Source organism: Protopterus annectens, chromosome 15.part0, assembly GCF_019279795.1.
Source record: "Protopterus annectens isolate FY-2018-M chromosome 15.part0, PAN1.0, whole genome shotgun sequence".
NCBI classification, from domain to species: domain Eukaryota; kingdom Metazoa; phylum Chordata; order Ceratodontiformes; family Protopteridae; genus Protopterus; species Protopterus annectens.
In genome coordinates this window covers 474190516-474213432 of record NC_056749.1, presented here as the reverse complement: position 1 = coordinate 474213432, position 22917 = coordinate 474190516, and the positions used below count along the sequence as shown (strand labels likewise).

At 42.1% G+C, this 22917-nt stretch overlaps 1 protein-coding gene across 4 annotated transcripts in view; it reads left to right on the top strand.

The window, feature by feature from the left end:
* Nucleotides 1-22917, top strand: part of COL4A5 (collagen type IV alpha 5 chain) — a 3591008-nt gene that overhangs the window by 640416 nt on the left and 2927675 nt on the right. For all 4 annotated transcript variants that reach the window (XM_044057208.1, XM_044057205.1, XM_044057207.1 and 1 more), the window contains exon 3: nt 13375-13434. In XM_044057208.1, coding sequence (XP_043913143.1) covers nt 13375-13434 — 60 coding nt within the window. The remainder of the gene's footprint in view (nt 1-13374; nt 13435-22917) is intronic.

The following is a 22917-nucleotide window of genomic DNA, read 5'->3' as shown; positions in this document are numbered from 1 at the left end:
CTTTGTCCCAGGGGCAGAGGGGAAGCCCATTTCCAAATGAACCATTTCCAAAAGGATATCACATTGTATCCATTTCTGCTACAGATTGCATGGGAACCCCCCCCCAAGTCTTTTCGAACCCCATCCACTAGGGCAGCCTCCACTTCCACAGTATTCCTCAGATGAGTTCCCACCAGGGACATCCTGGAAGCTGCCACCTGGACTTCTGTCCATATTTTTACCAAGCATTATGACCTATCTCTATTTTCTAAGGCTAGGGCAGGGTTTGCCTCTGCAGTTTTGCAGGGCATGCTGACAACCATTCCTAGGTCTCTTACCAATCCTACCACCCCTCTCCTCAGCTTTGAGAATCCCCCCACAGGTGATGACTGCAACAGTGAAACATGAAGAACATAGTACAGTAGTGTACACTTTATTTATATATTTTATTTATTTTTATTTATTTACATTTGTTGACTGGGAGTGTCCGACTGGATGTAGGTCCATTTTCAGCGGAGGCCCGGGGAGAAAAGCTCCACAGTTAAAATAAACAGACAGTAGTTACACTGGATTACATAGCGATTAACAATATAACAGGTGTGTACACTTACCATAAATGTAAATGTTCGAGTGTTCACTGTTGCAGTCCTCCGTCCCCCGTATATTTCCTTTCTTTAAGGAGACTTAAGTTTCTAACGGTGGCTTTGAGCCACCAGTATCACTTTATCATATTTACTGGGGCCTCTGACTGGTTAGGGCAAGAAAAACTGATGCAATGGCATCGGCTGCCTTCCTTTATAGCACTGATGTCAGTCAGCAAGCGACAGCAGCTGATGCAGAAAAACATTGAATCTGGTATTCGGGCAGGCCAAGGGCTACCATAGCAGGGATAACCCACAGGTGATGACTGCAACAGTGAATACACTCTAACATCTACATTTAAGGTAAGTGTACACACCTGTACTTTATCACTTAACCTAGGTCTCCCTTTTTCCTTACAGCTGCTGCTCAGTCTATAATCAGATATGACTCAGACTTTGCTTGGGGAGCTGTATCCAAGAGGTTGAAAGTTTAGGGTTTGTGGAATAAACAGAACAAATTGAACACATAAATGTCAAAGAAAGGATGGCTAATCACTTACTTTATACCACTTTTGTTGAGCTGTTCAGCAGTTAGGGCATTTATTTGGTGCCCTAAAGCTTTAGAAGCTGACTAGTTGTCCTGTCATTGGAAGAATATAACTCATATAGCTTAGGCTACTGCAATACTGATCTATTCAAATATCTTCTGCTATGGTAAGTTACTTGGACAACTATACCTTTAATCAAGTTTGTAAGTTCCTAAGATGTTTAGTGTGTCCTTTATGGGTAGGCCTTTGTTCTCCCATTGTTTTTGGATTTATCCATAATTCATGTACTCTGTGGTTGAGAAGTGTGTATTACAGACTGAATCATACTGAATTTTCTAAAGAATGTTTAATGTTGGTTATTTCCTTTTTGTGTGTAGGCTGATTAACAGTACCGCAGTAGTATTTCTTTCGGATTTTTTTTTTTGGTTTTGTTTTTTTTTTTTTTTTTACTGGGATAAAGTTCCGCATCTACATTTTTTTAGTTAAAGTCATGGAACACTACTAAAATTACTTGCCCAGAGGCAGAGAGTAGGCAAATGTTGGCTTAAGGAATCAAACCTGGACTACAGGATGCATCACTTTAGCAGCTTTGGCAAATAAAAAAGCTGTTTAAATTTTTGTTTTTGCTTTTTTAAAGTTTTAATTTTGTTAATTTCTACTGAACAAAATAGTTGATTTTCCTGTTTGAGGACTCAGAACTTCTGCAAATTGCAGCATTCTGATTTCTGCTAAAAAGTCTTTCTTCAATCAGGTTGGCTGCTTTCAAAATAGCACTGCATTTAAATTTATGCCTCATTAGAGAATATGGAGATTATGTTTCTGTGAATGTGTGTTTATATAAAGGTGTTGCTGCAGTCTGTGTACCTGATATCCCCAGGCTGAAGTATTTTATTGCATCTGTTATTTATCCATCTTCCATATGCATTTTTCCATTCTTTTGATCAGAATCAGACATCTGAATAGTGCACAGTTGATTAGACAGCTGTATTTCACTGTGTGTGCGTGTGTATATATACATATGCATGTACATGGAAGTTGAAATTGTAGTACTGCAGTGAGCTGAACTGTATTACTCATTTGATTATAGTCAGATGTCTGAAATGTATACAGTCAAATGGGTGTGGGTGTGTGTGTGTATACACACATACACGGGATGTAATAGATTACACTGTATGTTACTGTGGATGTTTGTTCATTTGATCATAACTGTACATTGGAGGTGTATACAGTACCCAATGTGGCTATAATTAGCACTTCTGGGTGATGAGGGTGTGTTCTTGTGAATATATAGGGGATATAATGGGATGAATTGTATGCATCTGACATCAGAAAGTTTAAATATATTACTTATCACAGATATCTGAGGCGTACACTGTCAACAAGGTGGCTGTAGTTGGGTATGGGAATTGTCTATAGAAGAAAATAACTGAGTCTGCTATAATTTTCTCTAATAGACTGTCATTTCTCTGTCTTTGCTGGAATAATGTGCATTTTTGTCATGCAAGTTGGAATACTTTACTGTGGCTAGTTTTTTGTGTATCAGACTTAATCAGATCAAGGAAATTAGGTGACAGACATGTTTTTTCCTTCATGAAATTAGGTGACAAACACATTTCTTATTTCCTTTTCTTATCTGATTAAGTCTGATAGATGAAAGCGCTCATTACTTTGAATAAACCGGACAACTTAAAGCTCAAAGGATTGCTTTGTGTTTTCATTGTTTGATTTTGAGAATGTGTATATTCTACTCTGATTAACTGTCTGCTTGCAAAATACCTACAGGAATACAAGAGTGGATTATTTCAAACAAACAGGCTTTTCCTTTGTTTTTACTTGTTGGTACCGGGAGAACTAGCCATCCTAACAGGTTTGGAGAGCCTATAAGTGGACCTGTTCTACAATATGTAGCCAACATTTTATATTGCCAATAGATTATAGGTCTGACACCATTAAGATGCTGCTGGGGGTGGTGGATTGTTAAGGCTTATGTGATAAAGAGGGATAAAATTAAGATCTCTGTCACCTGATTTTCCTGCTTTTGATAGCAGGATATGACAGACACTACTTTGTAAGGAACAGTAGGTCAACAGCCATTTAGAATCACATTTTATGAGCAATACAGTATGAGATGCCTATTTTTATTTACCAGAGTAGTTCATAGTCCCTTACAGTTTCATGATTCCAACATGTAGAATCTGCTATAGCTGTATGCTGATGTGCTTAAATGCCTCTTGAAACTGTAAAAGTTTTAAGTATCTCAAAATCTTGATTTTTATTGCTAATTTCATTTTGGATTCCAGAACAGTTAATGGTCATGGTGTTAGGCAATTAAAAAAAAAAAAACACTCAAGATGTTCCTCTTTTAATAAAGAATGAATAAAGCTTCCATAGCCCAGACTGATAGCATGGAGGATAAGGCACAGTATAACTAACTGGTAGACATGGATTCAAAACCTGGTTGTGGCACAACTGGGCAGCAGCAGTATCTGCATGGAAGAAAGGCCTGGCAGTCTACTTCTGTAATATGCCATGAGAACCCTGTGGGGCCCACCCATAGAGTTACCAGGAGTCAATTTCGACTCAAAGGCATCTAACTTGCTTACTTAAAGCTTTCATGGGTAGGCCCCTATCTATGTGTGCTTCTAAGAAGCAACTGCCTGCCACTGTTTCAAAATGCAAAGCAAGCAACATTGGCAAGTTGTACCTGTAAAGGTTTCATAATGCTAGTGACTTTTACCACAGTGTTAAACTGGTATGCATTTATTGGTAATCCCCATAACAAAAACTACATCCTGTCCTACAACATATAACACAGGGGGGTTATGGTGGTGTGCCTGATCATAACCAACTTGTAGTGCATGGAGCACTGCAATTATATTCTGATTGTAGAAAAAGATAAAGTTGTTAAGAATGTCTCCATCATAAGACCCAATCTTAACAGCACATAGGGTTGCATAACAAAAACGTGTTAAGGACACTGATGCATTGTTAAGATATGATCTCATATTATAAAGTGGACAATGTCGGCAAGCAATGAAGAGTGACAAAAGGGAACTAACTTTTAATTACTGTTGTATGCTTTGTTATGCTTCATAATTATAATCAAAAGTTTGTAGGATAGAAGTATCTAGCAGTTTTTAAAGCTGTTAGTATTGCAAAGTAGCACTTCTCTTCTGCCTGCTATTTGGCAGTACTAGTGCCCTACCAGCTTTCAAAGGCTTTGAAATCTGGAAGGACACTTTGCACTCCTGTTCTTTTTTTCTGTAACTGGTAGTACATAGGGCAGATAAAGCTCCATCTGCTACTAAGAATTATGATTATGTCTCTGATCATAATCATTATTTGTTCTCAATGTGGATGCCAAGTATCATCTCTGAAGCTTCTTGAATTTCTAGGCATACATGTCTCAAGTAATAAGCTGGTATAATCGTAATCCTCTATGTTATATGCCAAGACATGAACGCGAAGAAATTCACCTCCAAAGCAAAAGTCAGAGGGAGAATGTTGACATCTGTATTGAGAACATGTAACTGTTTACTTGTAATTTAAGAGATCCAGTCATAATTCTATGTAGTACATGCAGCTTTAGCTGCCCTGATGTATAAATAAAGAAAAAAAGTGTAAGGATATGAATTATTTTACAGATTTGAAAGCTAACACGCATGGCACTGCCTCACACACTGTGCCCAGAAATACATTTCTCACTCCTATACACAAGAAAAGTGTGACAGTCTGAAGACTGTTAAAGCTTTCAAAGCTCTGTTTATCTTGTTATCACTGTTCTGCTGTGACACTGTTTATGCTCTAGCAACTAACTAGAACTTGATATTACCGAAAGGTGCTTAGTAAAACTGTGTTATGTCAGGAATGTGCTTAACAGAATTGTTTTTCCTGAATCCAGACATTAATTGTGATTGTGCATGCACAACAGAGTTGTTAGGGGTTTCCCTAGCCCAGATTGGACACAATCTTTACATATTCACATGCATGAAAAATACTTTGATCTGTGTTTCATGACAAAAGGGTACTTCTGAATGGGCAAGCTATGCAGTTTAACTGTATATTTACAACACATCACATGGAAGCATATTGTTGTGCAGGCATGGTAGTAAGTTAAAAGTGCATATTTCTGATGTCCTTCAAGGATGCATCTGCAGTCCTTACAAATGGGTTGTCCTGTCGTCAGGCAGCCCCTCGGTCGGCCGGATTCCAAAGTCTGGGTCTGGCCTCGGCTGGTGTCGCACTTCACCCGACGTCATAGCTGCAGTTCTTCGGGTATAAAGGTATCAGCCGACGCCATTTTCCTCAGTCTTTCTTGCCGCGTGGCGCCCGAAGCAGAAGCTGTTCGCAAGTGCCGGTCGGTCAGAACCAGAGATTATTACTACCGAATACTTCTACTACTACGAAGATTTCTAAAGCTAAGTACCCGTTGGGGACTCTTTCTTGCCTCAGCCGATGTCAGAAAAAGTGAATAATTGTTTAACTTGTGGGAAACAAATACCTCATAAAGATTTCCACTCTTACTGCTTGCCTTGTTTAGGCCCAGACCACGATGTAGCAGCTTGTCTAGCCTGTGCTTCTTTCAACCGACGGACGCTTAGGCGCCGGTCGGAATTTGCTGAGAAGTTTTTCGGTTCTGATTTTGCTTACATTATGCCATCGGATCCTCCGACTACGCAAATTTCTAAAAGCGCAAAGAAAAGGACCGACATCGCGTCCACGGCGAAACCATGGTTAAGCAAACCTGAGTGTCTCGGTTTCGGCTGAAACCGAGAAACTGATTCTCCCTTCAGCTGAACCTATTCCTACAACTGAGGCCTCATCCAACCTGGTTGAATCGACCTCAGAAATCCCACCTGCTCTTGCAGGTTCCCAGGACTTATCTGACACCATCCCTTGGATGTCTCTACCCCTGCACGTGGTGCTGCTAGACCACCTGCAGCCATGTCCATTAAGGCCTTTGCCAGGGCTAAAGCAGCTAAGACTACTAAAACTGTGCCTGTTAAACCCCCTCACAGGCCTAGCTCTAGTTCACAAATGCTTACTTTGGCAGAAGATCTCATTTCTTTAATCAGGGATCTCAATCTCACCCAGATAGGGCCTCTCAGCCACCTCCAGAGAAGAGACCTAGGGCAGAGCCCCTGAGCCAGTGTCCTCTGAGATGAATCTGCTGATGAATCAGATAATTCAAACCAGCCAGAGGCCCTTTCTCCTTATGAAGACTCTGATGCTGAAGAATCCATTCCAGCTGCTTCCCCACCAGAAGAATTTTCCTTTGGGGAAACCTTGCATGCCATGAGGGAACAGTTTCAATGGCAGCAACAGGATTTTCAGACTCCAGAAAAGGCTTAGAACCTTTCTGCACCTCCCACAGCACAGGCCCTTAGCCATACCTCCTGTTCTTACTGTTGTGGATGATGCATTTAATGATGCTTGTACTGCTCCTGATTCTTTACCTCCAGCCCCTGTTAAACCAGACAGATTTTACAGGGTGCCAGACACTCATTATCACCTTTATAAGGCTCCACTTGCAGACCCAGAAACTATCTCCCAGGGTCCCAAGGCTGTAGCAGCTACCTCTGCTAAAAACCCTACTCCTTCTGAAAGGGAAGCAAGGTCATTAGACAGATGGGGTAAAAAGTTTACACTTCTGCTACTCTCTCAGCTAGAGCTTTAAACTGTCAGTTTCACATGATACAGTATCAAGAATTTATGCTTGATCAGTTAACTAAAAACTGTCCACTGATGAATCTCTTGATAAGAAATATGTATTAGAGATGGTAAATAACATACAACAGGTTAGTAACCATTCCTTAAAATGTGGCTATGATGCACTGGAGGCTTCCTTTAGATCAGCCATGACTGGCACAGTGATAAGAAGGCATGCATGGTTAAAGGAACAGGCTTTACCAGATCATGTTAAATCAAAGCTGCTAGATGCTCCTATGGACAAGATCAATTTGTTTGGTACTCCTGCACAGCAGGTGCTGAAGAAGATGGAAGAAAAGGCAAAATCTGTCCAGACAGTCAAAGATTTCTTACAGGTTCAACCTCCAAGGTTTAGCAGGAATTGGCCTGCCAAAATTGGTCCTTTCGTGACTCCACAAAATTTCAGAGGGGCAGGAACAGCCGCTCCCGAGGCAGGAACCAATCCAGAGGAGGTGCCTACAGAGGACGACAGTGGCAGGGTAACAACAGAGGCACAGACACAGCCACTGCCACTACATCAGCACAACCACAGTGACTTGGCTCTAAACCGCCTACCAGGGAACAACTAGAAGCACCCTTAGGCGGAAAGTTAACCTTATTTTCAGTAAACTGGCACTACATCACAAAAGACAAGTGGATTTTACAAACAATAGATCAAGGTTACAGGTTTCACTTCCACACTTTACCAAGGAAAAGAGGAATGCCAAATCTACCTCCAAATCAAAAACAGAGGCTCTAAAGCAAATAATGGAGTTAGCAAACATGAGAGCTGTGGAAAAGGTACCATCTATGAACAAGGACAAGGGTTTTACTCCAGACTATTCCTAGTTCCAAGAAAGGAAAACCAATGGAGACCTATTCTCGACCTGTCCACTTTAAACACATACATCATTGTCCCAAAATTCAAAATGCTGACCCTACAGCAGCTTCTTCCCATGCTGGGCAAGGAGTCTTGGCTGGTAACTCTAGATCTCAAGGAGGCATACCTGCACGTCCCCATTCGACCAATCTGCAGAAGATACCTCAGATTTCTTGCAGGATCAGAGCATTATCAATTCTCAGCATTGCCCTTTGGCTTATCTACTGCGCCCAGAGTATTCACAAAATGCCTGGCATCAGTAATTGCTCATTGCAGGCTTCAGGAATTCAAATCTACCCATACCTGGACGACTGCCTGTTACAAGCGGACAACAAAAGCAAGCTGACAGAAGATTTACAAAGGGTCATTTACTTACTGCAAGCACTGGGATACACAGTCAATATAAAAAAGTCAAGGCTGATACCATCCCAAAGGATAACCTTCTTGGGTGCAGAGCTGGACACATCAAAACAAATGGCATTCCTAACAGTAGAAAAACAAAGCAACTCCTCTTTACTTCTTGGCATTAACAAAACAGAACAAGTTAACAGCAAGAAAAGTCCTGCAAGCCTTGGGCTTCATGGCATCCTGCATAATATTGGTTCCACATGCCAGACTACATATGAGAAAGTTACAGTGGTACCTAAAGAATTTATGGTCACAACACAGACACAGCCTAGAAACCCAAATTCCAATAATCCCATGCTTAAAGCAAGAGTTCAAATGGTGGGCTCAGGCCTGTCAATCAAACCCAGGACTGTCCTTCCACAGCACTCAACCAAGCCAGACCATCACAACAGACGCCTCAGACCTCGGATGGGGGCCCACATGCTGGACAAGTGCATACAAGGCTTATGGACTCAAGATCAACTGCACCTGCACATAAACCTAAAAGAAATGCTGGCAGTAAAACTGGCAATTCAGACATTCAGACCATTTCTCACAGGAGGTCAACTGTTGATAAGGACAGACAACACCACAGTTATGTGGTACATCAACAAACAGGGAGGCACTCATTCATACCCCTATGCAGAATGGCAATGGACCTCTGGAATGTGGCCCTGAGCTTCAACATCCAGTTACAGGCAATATTTGTACCAGGAAAAGAAAACATACTAGCAGACATATTAAGCAGAACAAACAAGGATGCCCACGAATGGATGCTGCATCCGGACATCTTCAAGACCATTACAAAGAAATGGGGACTACCAGACATAGACTTATTTGCATCACCTCTCAATCAGCAACTCAAGAAATTCTGCACAAGGACATTCCACCCACTAGCATGGAAAGTGGACTCCCTATCTTCAGTTGGAAAGGCCTAACAGCATATGCATTCCCACCACTTCCTTTGATGCACAAGGTGCTACTGAAGATCAAAGAAGACCGTGCATGGATCATCCTGATAGCTCCAGACTGGCCAAGACAACATTGGTACCCATTACTGAGGAGCATGTCTCGAACAATATGTGGCCTCTACCCCTGATTCCTTTGATGTTAACTCAGAACAACTACAGCACCCTGCATCCAAACCTGAAAACACTACAACTGACTGCCCCGAACATTACATAAGACCAAATAACCCAAGTTTAACACAAAGGGATAAAGACATTATCTTGGAGGCTGGCAGACCGTCAAGAAGAAGGAATTATTCAGCAAAATGGAAAAGATTTGTCATTTGGAGTACTGCAAAAGGAGAAAAGATGTGTCACTGGTAAACATAGATATGCCAACATCCTGGAATACTTGGCAGAGCTCTTCCATTCAATGGCCTGTCCTATTCTTCCATTAAGATTCATGCATCAGCTATTTCAGCAAAATACAGCTTTGATCCTCCAGTCTTCTCACATCCTCTGCTCAGGCAGTTTCTGAGAGGAATTAAGAATGTAAAACCACCTAGGAAACCACCATTACCAGCATGGGACTTGAACTTTGTGCTAGAAAAGTTGACACTCCCTCCTTTGAACCAGCAGCAACAGCAGAATTACAATACTTATCTTGGAAAACTGCTTTCCTGCTGGCAATCACTTCAGCAAGAAGGGTATCTGAACTACAGGCATTAATGGCAGTACAGCCCTTCCTGATCTTCCATCAAGATAGAGTGTCCATGAGAACAAATCCTACATTTATGCCAAGGTGGTATCCAGGGTATCTTTAAACCAGGCAATCCACCTACCTACATTCTTCCCAACCCACAAAACAGGGAGAAAGAATACTGCATACCTTGGATGTACATAGACAATTACGCTACTACCTGGACAGGACCAAGGGCAATAGCAGAAAGACTGACCAGCTACTGGTAGCATATGCAACAGGAAGGAAGGAAAAGCAATTTCAAACAGACAATCTCCAAATGGATAGGAAATTGCATTAGATTCTGTTACTTCTACCATGGAAAACCAATTCCAGAAAACATCAGGCCTCATTCTACAAGGGCAACAGCCACTACCACAGCTTTCTATGAGGAGTGGCTACCAAAGACATTTTAGAGGCTGCTACTTGGACCTCCGTGCATACATTTGCCAAGCATTATAATTTACCTTTATATTCCAGATCCCGCGCAGGTTTTGCCACTGCTGTTTTGCAAGGGATCCTAACTACACCATAATCTTTTTATCCTCCTCCCCAGTTTGGCTATGGTATTCTACCCATTTGTAAGGACTGCAGATGCATCCTTGAAGGACATAGTACAGATGTCCTTCATGGATGCATCTACCATAAAGCTGTAGATGTCCTGAACTGGCATAGCATCTGCAGTCAGGATTACCCACCCTCCTTCCCCTCTGTGGTACTCCTAGGGTATTTGCCCATCTTGTAGCTAGCTGGGGGAATCTATTATGGTGTATTTGTTTGTATATATGTACATACATGCTTATTTTTGATTACTCTCTACTATTTGGAAACATTTGCATTTATCCAAATTTAGCCTTCCTAGAGGGCACCTGGCATCTGGGGCAAGAAACACTGAGGAAAATGGCGTCGGCTGATGCCTTTATACCCGAAGAACTGCAGCTATGACGCCGGGTGCAGTGCCACATCAGTCGAGGCCAGGCCCAGACTTTGGAATCCGGCCGACTGAAGGGCTGTCTGACGACAGGACAACCCAGTTGTTATGACTGCAGATGCTATCCAGTTCGGACATCTACATTTATGGTAGGTACAAAACTGTACTTTTTACATCTTCAGAACAGTCTACAATCCTGTCTGCCTGATATATTTTCATGTTTGGGGTTCCCTCTGTAGATCATTCCCTGGAAAGAGGATATTTACTGTGTAGTCTGGTTATACTGTCCTGTACCACCATCTTTATTCACACTGTACAGTCAATGGAAGGGCTGTCATTGCTCATAGTTTAGTACCTTTAACCTCTGAAAGCAGACTGTTGAGACATGCAGAATGTAGTATTATGCAGTTATACTACTGTCTGTTGGAAACTACTCTGCTAGTCAAGTGTATACACAACTGTTCACTGAAGTTGTCCTTCTGTTAATATTTAAAGCCATGTGTACAAGTGTTCTCATATGTCTGTGTATGGTCTGTCGTAGCTGAAATACCATCACCATCTTCTCTGGATGAATTTCAGTAACACTGTGCATCTTGATCAGCGGTAGTGGTGCTACGGTAGCGTTGTTGCCTCACAGTAAGACGCTGTCCGGTTCGATTCTCAGCTAGAGCGTCTTCGGCGTGGAGACATGTATGAATGGGTGTACCTTCGTTGAAGGTTGTGCATCAGGGCTGGTAACTCGGCACGTAAAAATCAACTGCCAATCATTAGCGGACCGGAGTTCCGCTGTGGTGACCCCTAACCGGGAAAAGCCGAAAGACACAACAACATCCATACAGTGTTGCTGATCACCAGTCTGAAGCCCCAGGGGGCATTCGTTCCCAGCAGCAGAGGGTACTTCACATAACTTAGACTGGTCTTGTGGCTGTAACTTGCTATCAGACAGTTGTGGAAGCATTCAGGTAGTGTAATGATATAACATCAATAGGTAATATATTTTATTAACATAAAGTATTATGGGATCACACTGCCTGTCATTGGCATATCTGGAGTGCACTTTACTGGATTTTAGTCTATGTAGTCTGAGGCTGACTCTGTAAAGTATTCTTTTTGTTTTATTTGAGTGGTGTTCCTGTATGAAGAGAGATTAGTGCAGTGAGAACTTTCCAGCAGAGTCTATACTACATTGCCCCAATCATTTGGATCTGGTGGTCCCTGAGGTTATCATAGAATGCACTGCCTGTATCCAAATTTCTAATCATGTAAAGATATTCTTCGTGTTTCACTGTTGCAGTCATCACATTTGGGGTTATCTGCCTGCAGGTAGACCTCAGTCAGCCTGAACACCAGAGTCTTGGGATTTCTCGGTTTTTGTCATAAAGAGGGGGAAGGCTGGCTTCCCCTAATTAAAGTTATAAGGTCATCAGCCATTCTAAGCATTTGTTTCAGTGGCATGGGAGCTTGAGCATGCACTTCGGTCGTAGGTTTTCTAGGCAAAGTACGAACTCTGGGCCTGAGAAATTTGGTAGTTTTAGTCAAAAACAAAGATGTCGGTTTAATACGAACATCAGAAGATTGGAATACACCCTCGGAAGCCGGTGCCTGCACAGTGGCTCTGGAACCATCCAAGGTAGAGACATCTGCAGGTTCCATAGTCAAAGAAGCAACTCATGGCATACCGGACTCTGAAAAGGTCTCAGCAGAGGCCTGCAAATATGTAGAAACAGGTATCAGGGGCTGCGAAGGCACCTCACTGAATACCGGCCTATGTGGTCTATCTCTGTCTTTATCCTTACATTTTTTCGAAAGATCAGTAGTCTGAGAACGAGAGTGAAAAAATTTAGCAACAAAAATAGCCTGATGACGAATAGTTCGGGCGTTGAACAAGGCACAAAACCGACAGCGAGGAACATCATGGTCTTGGCCTAAACAGATGACGCAGTAAGAATGAAAATCTCTGTGAGGTATTTGCTTTTCACAGGCAAGACAATTATTAACTTTTTCTGACATTGGTTAGAGCAAGAAAAAAGTATCCTCAACGGGTTATTTATCTTTTAGAAGACTTCAGGTTTGAACTCGAAAAATGAAAATTTCAGGAGGCGGCCGACCGGCACTTGCGAACTGCTTCTGCTTCGGACACTGCATGGCAGAAAGACTGATGTAATGGCATTGGCTGCATGTTTTATACCCATGACGTCCTGACATCATGGAAGAAGCGACAGCATCAGATGCAGAAAACCCAAGACTCTGGTATTCAGGCCGACTGAGGGCTACCTGCAGGCAGATAACCCCAAATGTGATGACTGCAATAGTGAATACACTCGAACATCTACATTTATGGTAAGTGTACACAACTGTACTTTCCTAGTCAGCTTTGGCTGACTCAGATTAAGTTCAATTACCTGTTCACCAAACAAACAAGTAAGTAGCACTCAAGCACATTCTATGGTATCTCAAGATGTTGCTCTGCAATGTTAAGAAATGATTATACTCCAAAACTAATGAACGGTGGTGAATTTCATGAAAGGTTGTCTGCCATTTTTATGACTTTATATTATAGTGAAAAAGTCTCTGTCCAGTGCTAGTACATTTTAGGACTTTCTGAGGCATACTGTTTCACCAAACACATTTCATCACTGTATTCTTACTGTTTTACTTGTACCAATGTTAACGACCCCTTATTTTGTTTTGCAGGCTTGCAGTGGGTGTGTGTCAGGATCAAAATGTGATTGCTCAGGCGTGAAAGGTGAAAAGGTAAGGTCTGCTTATCACTTCTTAAATTTTATTTAAATTATTTCATCAGTTAAGAACTGAATAGAGTTAAGATTAGGTGGGTTTACAGTTTATGAACTTAACTTTTGCATGAGTTGCACATCTTTAAATAACAGACTTTTAAAAGTATTCAGAATAAATCATTCCACTTTAAATACTGTGACACGTTTGACTGATTTTAAGCAGCAAAAGTAATAATTTAAGCTTTTCTACAAAGAATGGTATAGACTGTGGCTTATATGTCAACAGTTAAGATCATTTCTCATAGTGTCTATAACAGTTTTCATATTTAATTTACCAAAGATAATTAGTAATCAGATGAGATAGCTGTCATCTACCTAGTGATATTTCAGACTAAATACATCCACTATGTAGAATCCAGATCCATCAACAGGTTTGTCATTAGAGCAGTTTATGCACCCTTTTTTATTTGAGGTACTCATCTTGCTTCATTAGTTGCCTTTCCTGCTCACTGCTTTTTTTCTTTCTCAGCAACAATGACCTGCTCTGATCAAGTTGAGGCTTTTGTCAAAGTACCTGTCTTGCGAACATCAGTAATGCCATCATAATACATCTGATGGAATTATGTGCTGCATTCCGTAGACTGACACTGACAAAGGAAGGTGCTTTTGTGAGGCATGTTTTCTTTTTTTATTTGTTCCCCAATCTCTCTCTGTAAGTTATTCTCACAGAGAAAGGACTACATGCTGAGGAAGGCTTGGTATTTTTAAACCCATGTAGCATTATCGAGTCTACTTCTATTCCTTCATTTTGTGACCCAGAGCATTTAGTTGCCAACAATGCACATATAAGGACTTCTCTGCATCATTAAAGGGCATTGCCATTTGGAATATATGAGAGATCGGGGGGGGGGGTCAAAAATGCAATGCTTTTCCATGTAGAGTTAGTCAAAATTCTTACATGGAGATTGGAATACACATGATCTGCATTAGAATTACATGGAAGAGGCTGTATTTCTGCAACCCATTTTTATCAGAAGTACATCCATTTTTCCTCTCCTTCCTTTTTTAATTTGTGCTTAACATTTGATATGATGTCAATCTTCATTCATTCTTAACGAATAGGACTCTGTTCCGATCTCCGGAACTGGCTCAGCCATTATACAGCTCGAGCCAGCCAAAAAACTCTCAAACTAAGACTCTACCCAGAGTGCCCCTCTCTTTATTATCTCAGATCTCGTTTGCCACTCTTTCAGCAAGATGCGTCAGCCGTTGCTGTTAGCCAAGTCATTAAAAATTTGTTTGTATTTTTGCTTTCTGTATATAAATATTTTCTAGGTTATACCCAATATTTTGTCAGCTGTGTGTGTTTGAATACTGCACTCTTTAACTCTGGTAATCTCCATTACCATTGTTGGTCACTCTTCTCCTGCCTTTCTTACCATTTGGGGCAATTCTTAGTACCATCGTTGGTACTTCCTTCTGTCTCTTATACCCTTTTGGCATTTCTCCACTACTATCGTTGGTAGACCTTCCACCTATATTTTGTTTGTGTGTGTGTTTGTGTGTGTGTATGCGTGCGTGTGCGTGCGTGCGTGCGTGCGTGCGTGCGTGCGTGCGTGTGTGTGTGTGTGTGTGTGTGTGTGTGTGTTGATGTGGTTAACTTGTTACCTTTAGACACTAATTTTAAAATGGCAGAAAAGCATAAAGCCACTTCTGGATTTAAACAGTGCCAGGACTGTGGAAGAAAGATGCCCAATTCTGATGGGTATCTTTCTTGTGTTTATTGTCTAGGAGCTCCACATCTCGACCAAAAGTGTGATCTCTGTCAGGCCTTTAGTAACTGTGCCTTGGTTGAGTGTTGGAATAAGCTCATTTTGAAGGGCTTGTTGAAAACTGCCTTTAGTGATCCTTTATCCAAGTCTGATTCCCCTCCAAAAATAAGACCTTGTTATAAAGAAGAGCCACTTGATACCTATGTCCCCTATGGCAGCGGTGGCACAAAAATGTAAGGCTACAGTTCCGACTACTTCCATGGAACTGAAAGCAATGGTACCTAAGCTACAACTTCAGGAATCTTTGGCACCAACTACTGCTACAATGGTGCCTTCGGCACTGTCATCTTTAGTGTCTGGCTCAGTGCCAACTTCTCCAGCTGCACCTCAGCAGGCTGTGCCCACCCCCTCTGTGCCAAAACCAGATCTGAGTCTTTTGCCCAGGATGAGGTATTCACTTTCCATTGATCCCTTTGCAGGTCAGTTGCCCAGTCCCTTTCTGGAATGACCTGAGTCTCCTTCAGGATTATCAGTTCGATCCTCCAGGAGTCTCTCCAAGGTGGACGTCATGAGATTGGTGGATCACCTTTTGGGGGCCAGAGGTATTCCTGCCCCTTCTCAAGCCCCTCACCCTCCTGGAGTTGGGGTATCTTTTCCAAGTACTCTTATACTGTCTCCTCCTCTGACTTCCACCAGAGCGTCAGAGCCCAACACTTTGATTCCCTGGTGCCAGCTGCTCTGATGCCTCGGCACCGGATGTTGCTCTGACTTTTTCTGCTCCATCCTCAGAACCAACAGATTCTTGGGGGTAAGACTCAGCTGCTGGTTCCAAGGGTCTTGGATCGGCTTCTGTTTTTTATACAGAGCCAACCTTGGCTCTTGGGACTTTGTCAGTTGCGGATCCTTCCCTGGCTCCTGCCTTGAGGGTGGACTCTTGGAGCATGGACTCTCGAAGCGGGGTGTGACCTCTGTTTCAAGTTGGTCTTTCTCAGTTCCAGGCTCCCACTCCTCTTCGGGAGGTCCTGCCTTCCAGGTTATGTTGAGAGCTTTAGCCTCTGCAGGCTCTCAGCTGGTTCCTCCTGCATTGGAGCATCTCATTACCTTGTCTTCTGGTCCTAAGCTGACACCAGGTCCATGACTCCATAGACCCTATTCCCCGGAGACCAGACAAAATACTTTATCTGCTGGAGAGTCAATATTGGGCCAAGAGTTTAGCAGTAGATGCCATGGTGGTGGTGGTAGCTATCACCAAGAAGGAATTCGCTGATGAGAGTCCTGCTGTACATCCTCCTAATTGGGATTCTAGGACTATGGACAGATTTGGAAAGTGGGTCTGTGCTTCATCAACCTTCGCACTCAAGTCCTTGAACTTTATGGCATATTTTACTAGACTCCAGAGATATGATTAAGGAGTTATCAGATACTGTGGCTGGAGCTGTCTCTAACGAGGTGCAGGATAAGGTAGCCTCTCAACTAGCCACCCTGGAGTCTATATCAAATTTGTCCATGCAGCTTATTGCACACACAGCTGAAGCCATGACAAGAGCAGTGGGTTCCAGCGTTGCCATAAGGTGTCATGCCTGGATGCACTTGTGTGAATTCATGGAGCCCTTCAAGTCTTCCTTCGTGATTGCTCCCTTTGACAGATCATCTTTGTCCGGACACAAGGTGAAGGACACACTAGCCAGGTGTGAAAAAGATGGAAAGGCCCAGTCTGCTGTGGGCATTCATTTTACTACTCCTCAGTGATCCTACTCCAGGAATCAGAGGAGTGGAAAGATGTGGTTCAAAAAGTTCCAGAGGCCTTTCCTGGACACACATGGTGGTGGCTCCCCTTGGGGCAAAGGGGGAGCTCAAATGGAAGACACTGACCGTGAGGCAGAGGTGGCCCACAAAACCAGGGTTCCAGTGACTCTTTCTCTGGAAAACCCTACCAGCACTTCTGAAAGGAGGCCCTATTACTTGCCTCTGGAAGCGGTTGGGGGAAGACGCTCACTGCACTCGATAGCCTGACGATAAATAACCTGTGATACTTGGGTGCGGAGAATCATCACCAGAGGTTATTATATCCCTTTCACCCTTCTCCTGAGATCACTGAGCAAAATCCCTGATGTTCCACCCAATTAGAGGGATCAAGCAGTCATAGAAGTTCAAAAGCTGCTGAAAAAGAGAGTTATCCAAGAAGTCCCACCAGACTAGATAGGATCCAGATTTTACTCCAGGTTCTTTTTAGTGCCAAAGAAGATGGGGGACTGGAGGCTGATATTGCACCTCAGCCTTCTGAACAAGTTTGTTCATCAGACAAAACTGCAGATGGTCACAGTTCAGTTTATTCTCCCCTTTCTAGGGGAAAACAATTGGATGTGCTCTATAGACCTTCAAGACGCGCCTTACCACATGATCTCTGCTTTCAGCTAGGGGCCCATCATTATCAGTTCAAAGTGCTGCCCTTTGGCCTCACCACAGCTCCCAGAGTGTTCAAATGCATGGCAGCAGTCATGGCTCATGTGAGACTACATGGATTCTGGGTGTTTCCTTTCCTAGACGACTGGCTTCTCACTGTCCCTACCAGGCATCTGCTGCTTCAAGCCACAGACTTCATCATACACTTGTTCAGTGCCCTGAGCATCACAATCAACAATGAAAAGTCACAGCTGTGTCCCACTCAAGACCTAGAATTCATAAGAGCCTGCTTCAACACAGTTTTTTGTATAGCTTCTCTACTTTTTCATAGGCTCCAAAAGATAAGGTCTCAAGTACAGCTCATTCTAGTAGAAAATGAAGTGCCCACTCTACTTGTCCTTCAAGGCCTAGGATCCATGACAGTGGCCATCACCTTAGTTCCCTTGGCAAGATTTCCTGTGAGGATTCTTAAGTGGCTTCTTGCTTCCCAATGGTCCATTCTGTCTCATCCAGTGACTCACCCAGTCTTAATAACAGGACATTGCAAAAAGGATCTATCCTGGTGGGTGCAGTCAGACGAAATCCTAATGGGCCATCCTTTTGTTCCCCTGCAGCCCAAGGCCATAGTGACCACGGATGCCTCCCAGATTGGGCGGGGGGGGGGGGCATTATCTAGGAAGAAAAGTCCAAGGCAGGTGGTCTCCACAAGAGGCCAACTTGCACATCAATGTCCTGGAAATTAGAGCAGTGCTTCTAGCATTGCAAGCCTTTCAGTCTGCTCTTCCTCTGGGAACAGTTGTAATCTAGTTAGACAACATGTTAGTGGTATGGTACATCAGCAAACAGGGTGGAACCAAATCCTACCCCCTTTGCCGGGAAGCTCTCAGAGTGTGGCAATGGGTGATGTCTTGCAACTGCTTTCTTATGGCAATGCATATCCTGGGGAGTTCCAGCGTGATAGCGGACAAGCTGAGCAGACACATTCTACTGCCTCATGAGTGGTCTCTCAATCCCAAAGTGGCAAAGGAAATCTTTCACCAGTGGGGCCAGCCTTGCTGCGATCTCTTTGCATCCCCAACAAACAAGTGCAGCAGCTACTTTGCCTTAATCCTCCCTCAGGGGGGAGTCCCCGAGAGCCGCTGTCCTTCTCGATTGGCTCTCAGGTCTTCTTTATGCCTCTCCCCTATTTCCCCTCATACCCCTCTTCCTAAAGAAAGCCCAAAGGTTGCAAAGCAAACTGATTCTCATTGCTCCCTTCTGGCCCTGGCAAATTTGGTTCCCCTTTCTGTGGCCTCACTTGATTCACCATCTGTGGATTCTGGATCCAGTTCCAGACCTGCTCTTTCACCCCCCCCCCCCCCACTGATTGGTGCACCCTGATCTGCACACTCTCAAGCTCACAGCTTGGTTCCTCCAATTCTGTTAATTGCCAGGCAGAATAATATAACTTCCCGATTGATGCACCCTGATCTGCACACTCTCAAGCTCACAGCTTGGTTCCTCCAATTCTGTTAATTGCCAGGCAGAATAATATAACTTCCCCAGTACAAAATATTTTTCTGGCCTCCCATAGGCCTTCCACCAGGAGACGCTATTCCAGTAAATGGAAGAGATTTTCAATTTGGTCCTCTAAAAACAATTTAGACTCTTTTTTGGCACCTGTTGAAAACGTTTTGTGATTTTTTAGCCTCTCTGTTTGACCAAGGAGCCTCTGCTTCCACCATCAGAGTCCAGCTAGCAGCCATTTCCAATTTTCACAATGGCTATGATGACCATCCTTTAATTTCCCGTTGCCTGGGCAAGGTCTTTCTCAAAGGTGTCTTGCGTCTAAAAGCTCCATTCGAAGATCCCTTAGTTCTGTGGGATTTCACCTTGGTTTTGCAGTCCTTGGTACAACCTCCCTTACAACCTGCAGCTACTTGCCATCTTAAATTGTTTTCCTGGAAATCTCTTTTTCTAGTAGCCATCACTTCTGCCAGAAGAGTCTGTGAGATCCAGTCATTATGTGCAAAACCCCTGTATATCATCTTTCATAAAGACAGAGTGTCATTGAGAACTAACCCTTTTTTTCTTCCTAAGGTGGTCTCTGAATCCAATGTTAAACTACTGAATTACCAGTTTTCTTACCCAAGTTTTCCAACAAAGGTGAATACTGCTTACACTTACTGGGCATAATAATCAAAAGAAGCTGTGAACCAACCACCAGGAACACTCAGCTAGAAGTTCTTTCACTCGAAAAGCTGGAACAGAGATATTCACTAAGTGAAACAGCCAAAAATAGTCCATGAACTCCACGTAAAAGTATTATTCCTTCATTAAAATGAAAAGATGCTACTCCGTCTTGAAAAGGCACGGCAATCTTTTAAGAAAAAAAGAATATATAGCGCTACCAGCGCAGTTAAAACCACGCTTCATCAGATTCCATTAGTACAATGCATAAGCTTAAACTTATATATTGCCAAAGGCGGGAAAAAACACTAATTAGTGTACCAATTACTCAATGATTCAAATCATAATGCATGTCGCTAGGCAACTGTTATATCAACAACATTGCAGCTTTAAAAACATCAATATAAAAACATACATATACACATCGTCTTAAACTCACATGTATAGCTCAAAATGCAGAGTTTAAAACCATCACATATTGCTATTCCAAATCATTTGTTTATAAACCACATTGTTGGTCCCAACTAGAAAAGTGGGACACATGAACCTTATATTAATGTACAAAAAACTGTCCTCATGGATATTGTAGATAAACCAGCACATTATACTTGGTAAATCCAAACAATAACACATAGTAGTACAAGCCACTCACACTTTTATATTTATTGCACTTCAGCCCACAGTCACTACCCAACTACTCAAGTAAAAACGGAGCCGTCCATCCGACTCTAACCAATCAATCATGAGCCCAAACACTCCCATATTAAAATATTGTAAGACATTCCATCATAAACATATCTAAATCAAAATGCACATCCACGCAAAACCACCATACTCAACATGGCCAAACATAAAGAGTGCACTTACCAAAACGATCACATTCACTCATCAATGCCGTCCCATACCACTACATCTGTTCCGAAAGGAACGGAACTGTAAGTCAGGCTAAAAATACGCCAACGCATGCCTAAATGTCCAAATCCCGATCAAAATAATTCAGAAAATAATTCAGAAAATATTGCAACAACATGCAACCGGAACTACCCTCACAAAGGAGGGCATGAATGCAACTCATGCGTAAGCACGTAGGTGTAAAGTATGAGCTTTAAATCATACTGTTTATGGAAATCTCAGCTAGTTTTATATTAAACTTCATTATACATAGCATGGCCTGGCTCACATAGACATCAGGCTAACAATCAAATCCAAGAACTGAATTCTGATCGGTGTATGATCAAGCCAAGCAGTCATCGTGAGCAATACCAATCGCTAATCAATACATAGCCCGAACAGCAATGCTCATATGCTCAATCAATAGGAATCACCCTTCGTTCCACAGTAAATGCAGTACTTCCAGGCAGACACTATTCATAAACATAACACTCAAATATATATGTAAATATTAAAAAATATATAGTATATGCTATGAATAAATAGGAAATGATAGAACTAACACTAATATTCAATATGCTTACACTTACTGGGCATACATAGGTAATTATATTTTTACCTGAACAGGACTAGAGTCCAGGAAATTGGATCAATTGTTCATTTCTTTTTCTGGTCCAACAATGGGATGAGCTGTATCAAAAGTGACCTTATCTAAATGGCTGAGAGACTGTGGTTACCTTTATTTATGCACATAACAACCAAAAGTTACCTGCGCCTGTTAAAGCGCACTCAGCCAGATCAGTTTCCACATCAGCAGTCTTTGATTCAAAAGCTTCTATGGATGAAATTTGTGCAGCTGCAACTTGGGCTACGCCTCATCCCTTTATCACTCATTACAAATTGGATATGGTCTCTGGGGAAGAGCATCCTTTGGCTCTATGGTTTTCAGGAATGTCCTTCCATAAGGCCACCCAGGAACTAAAGTAGCTGGGGACTCTGTCCCATTCGTCAAGAATGAATGAAGATTGACAACATCAGATAAAGAAGTTATGTAATCACCATAACGTTCCATCTGTGTTGTTGATCTTTGTTCATTTTTGACATCCCACCCACCTTCCCCTCCTGTAGATTTCCTTGGAGATCGAACCCTTGTCCTGGGTTTCCATAGGGTTTTTATCTTGGACATTGCTTCTGGTTACAATTTCTGTGTATACTCTTGCTATGATCTTCAAACTCGATCTGAGGTAATGGAGAGAGGGGCATTATGGATAGAATCTTAGCTCAAGAGTTTTTTGGCTAGCGCAAGCTGTATAAAGGCTGAGCCAGTTCCAAAGATCAGGACAGAGTCCCATTCATCAAGAATGAACGAAGATCAACAACACAGATGGAACGTTATGGTGAGTACATAACTTATTTTTATTTTAATCCTAAAAACATGGTTATATTTAAAGTTTATCTCCATGAAGCAGACTGAAAAAGTAAAGCCTTTGACACCTTCAGAGTCGATTTATTTTTCACTTCAAGTGGACTAACCAAGAAGCAATATATATTTTTTTTACTCTGCTTAAACAGGAGAAAGCCAAGCTGGCTGCAGTCAGACAAAAGTTCAGCAATTATTCTGAACTTACAAAGAATTTACATTTATTCAGCATTTATTTTTTGCAAAAGGTCCTGCAGAAAATGTAGATGTGTATGTTGTGAATCTGAAGAATAAAGCCAAAGGAGTAATTAAGTAAGTTGAATATTTCACTAATAAGATACAAAATAATTTGTGCAGAAGAAATGAACTAAAGAGCAACAAACATGACCTTATCTGAAGCAGTGGAGGTTTGCTGAGCATGTGAAATTACTAGTAAACAATTAGATAAATTAAATGAGTAATCAGGTATATATAATATAAAATATGAAAAAAAATTAAAAAGGTAAAACAAGAAATATAGTGATGATAGCTGAGTAAGAGTGTAATATGGAAGCTAATCAAAAGATATTACAGCTTTAACTGAAGCCAAATGCAGTAGGTGTGACTGTGTGTTAGGAAGCATTGATGTCTTTCTTTTCTCATGTTGCAGTATTCTTACTGTGGGGATCCTCCACCTCAGATGACCTGAACTTCGGCTCCTATGCAAAAGCTCAAACCTGGTTGCTGCTAGTGTGTGGGACGTCACATGCATTGACATAAACTAGGGGTCTTAAATGTGATGTCTGCATGCACAGAAGAACTTCTCTGCCACAGTCAAACGTTAGATCAATTGCTTCGCTCCACTGTC